Raw genomic sequence first — 2,884 nt, 5'->3', positions numbered from 1 at the left:
ACGCTACGCCCATTTTAACGACAGACGGATGACGGAAATATAGTTATCCCCTTTTTTTCTTGTATGGAAACGTTTATCAATACACGCACCACGTGTAAGACAAAGACAACTAGCTAACGCACACGACGGAGCTAAAACACAAGAAAACACTACCAGTAACGCGTTAAAAGTGTTAAAAAAGGAAGGGAGTGGTATTTGGGGAATTATTTACATTCTTATTCAATCTGCATATTTCTAAAAATAAAACTTCTATCCGCGTACTTGGCCGATATCCAAGTTGGGGCTGATGCTCTGCCCCGTGTCCTCCAGGATGTCCACCCTCAGCACCTGGTGCTGTGCTGTGAGCACGTCCAGGCAGACCTCGGTGCAGCAGACGCCGTACACGTCGTACCCGAGGAGTCCGTCCAGAGGTGACGTCATTGAATTCGTCTGCAGGTTCACATCTGGAAGCAAGTAATTTGACAGGATATATACAACTGTCATGATTTTCATCATCAAAACATGACATATCAGGAAGTTTGACTAAAGAAAGACATCTCCAAAATGTCGAAAGGTTCCGTTAATTTACTAATACCTACGGTAAAAAAGAAGTAAGAAAAGAATATGTTTAGAGCGCACACAAAGACTAAACTATCGCACAACTGTTGTGCAATTGTCGATTGTTTCGCAGCCAATTCAACTGTTTCGGTGCACAACTAAAAAATCTATTAATGTGCGCACCTCCATATAAGCTTCTAGGAATCAAACCAAGACTAAACAGTTGTGCGATAGTTTAGTCAATTATGTGCGTGCTTTTAGTCTGTAGGTCTAAGTTCTAGATGTCCTAATGTCAGCTACAAAGCTACTTACTATTATCATAAGATTTCTTTACAATCTGTTCCCAAGTCGGTTCCTTCATCCCTTTCTTTGCCGGTTCCAATCTCTTTAGTAATTCCCTGCAGGCTTTCAGCGTCGCATATGCTACGCATTCACTGGTGATACTTCCATTGGTGGCCATTGAGTTCGGTGATACGAAGCTATCAGTACCTTTAACCTGCACTTTATCTAACGGTATACCTAAAGTGTATGCGCATACTTGTGCTACCTTAGTATTGATACCCTGACCCATCTCAACACCACCATGGGATATCAACACTGACCCATCACCATGATACACAGATATAGTCACTGGATAGTTTCCAGAATATCCTATCTGAAATGACATTATAGACAGCTTCAAAGCACGTTTCTTCCATGCATTTCGTTGATTGTATTCAGCGATTTCAGACTTTCTGTCGTCGTAGTTAGTTTCCATTTTGAATGTAGCTATCATTTCTTTGAGTGGATCGTTCTTTGGTGCTAGATTTGCTATTCTAACATCTATCGGGTCTTTATTAGTCGCGTGTGCGATACGTTCCATTATGTGTTCCATGATCGCAGCTGCCTCTGTCGTTGCTGAAATTGAAAAATATAAACAATCATACTAATATTATAATTTGAAAGTTTAGATGTTTGTTAGAGTGTAACCTAAACTGCTGAACGGATCTGGATGAAAATTCGCATAGATATAGAGGATAATCCGCAAGAACACATAGGCTACTCACTTTTGTTTTTTTTTTATATTCCACGCGGACGGTGTCGCGGGCAAAAGCTAGTATATTTTGCCTTCACACTGCAGAAATCATTTCTTAATTCATTACACGTCTTTAGAAAAGCTAACGTTGACCAGTATAAATTGACCTCTAAATTAATTAAAACCAACTCACCAGGAGCTCTGCACCAAGTGGTGGAGGCCTTGTCGGTTAGCACACTGTACCCAGTGATATTAAACCTACTACTATTGTATAAGTTAACCAAACTTTCTCCTATAAAGTCGCCCTGAGAGTCGTTGTAAGAACAGCCGCAGTCGGAATAGAAAGTTAAGTTAAGATATTGGATAACACCGAAATCGTTCACTCCCACCTGGAAATTGAACGAATACATTTTAAAAGTTTGGGAAGTTACAACTCTATACTTCACTAGCTGTTTCCAGCGAATTCCCCCGCGACAAATTAAGATAAACAGCCTATGTTACTCACTGATAATGTAGCTTTTTAATTGTGCAAGAATTTTTGAAATCGGTCCCAGTAGTTTTTGAGTTACTTCAATACACACAAAAATACATTTTTTTTCTCTTTATAATATTAGTATAGATATAGATATAGATAGATATAGATAGACGACAGAATGAATGAAATGACAGAAGATATTTGAGATCTGGAGAAGCAATTCTTCACAAATCCATTCAAAAAATGATATTTACACAAGAAATAGATTAAACACTGACTTAAGAACTCCTTAACATACAAGTTAAAAAAGGCTACAATGGAGAAGAAAGCACAACTTAAGTTAGAGATTATGACTAGAATCTAGATGTCACAAAATTTACCTCGTATTGAAATAGACAAGCACAGCGTTTCCCGAGTGCGAGCATGTTGTGTGTTAAAGGCATCACGAGGTGCGCAGGACGGCGCAGTAAATGCGCAGCTAGTGCGCACGCGCACGCCACTTGCGCAGAACGCGAGGCCTTCGCGCCGTATCCCCCGCCCACACGCGGTACTGACACCTCCACACTAATGATACAATTAATCCCAATAATACATCACACACGTTGTATAAAAAGGATCAATTGAAAGAATAGGAAAGGAAAAATGCATTTTTATGTCATTTTTAAGGTCATAACGAGCAAGCGGACACCAGAATCCACCAAAATGATGAAGCAACCGCTGCCTGATATTCGCAATAGCGGATGCGTTGCCTACCCTAAATCGACGTTGGAGGAAACGTACATAAAGAGGACATTTCCCAATGCGTCTGGTCCAGCGTCAGATCCACGTTCCCTTCCCATCCTTTTCTTATAAAAAAA

General features: G+C 40.1%; 1 protein-coding gene across 1 annotated transcript in view; it reads right to left on the bottom strand.

Moving 5' to 3' along the window:
- The window catches only part of LOC106101450 (indole-3-acetaldehyde oxidase-like), a 21,742-nt gene that overhangs the window by 1,806 nt on the left and 17,052 nt on the right, over positions 1–2,884 (bottom strand). The window contains exons 15-18 of the mRNA XM_013280688.1: positions 2,408–2,614; positions 1,746–1,941; positions 850–1,434; positions 262–443 (exon numbers count right to left, since the gene is read on the bottom strand). Of these exons, the coding sequence (XP_013136142.1) occupies positions 262–443; positions 850–1,434; positions 1,746–1,941; positions 2,408–2,614 (1,170 nt within the window). The remainder of the gene's footprint in view (positions 1–261; positions 444–849; positions 1,435–1,745; positions 1,942–2,407; positions 2,615–2,884) is intronic.

Source organism: Papilio polytes, unplaced genomic scaffold, assembly GCF_000836215.1.
Source record: "Papilio polytes unplaced genomic scaffold, Ppol_1.0 DF823980.1, whole genome shotgun sequence".
Taxonomy (NCBI): Eukaryota; Metazoa; Arthropoda; class Insecta; order Lepidoptera; family Papilionidae; genus Papilio; species Papilio polytes.
The sequence above is the reverse complement of the archived record's forward strand: the minus strand, read 5'-3'. Positions and strand labels throughout refer to the sequence as shown.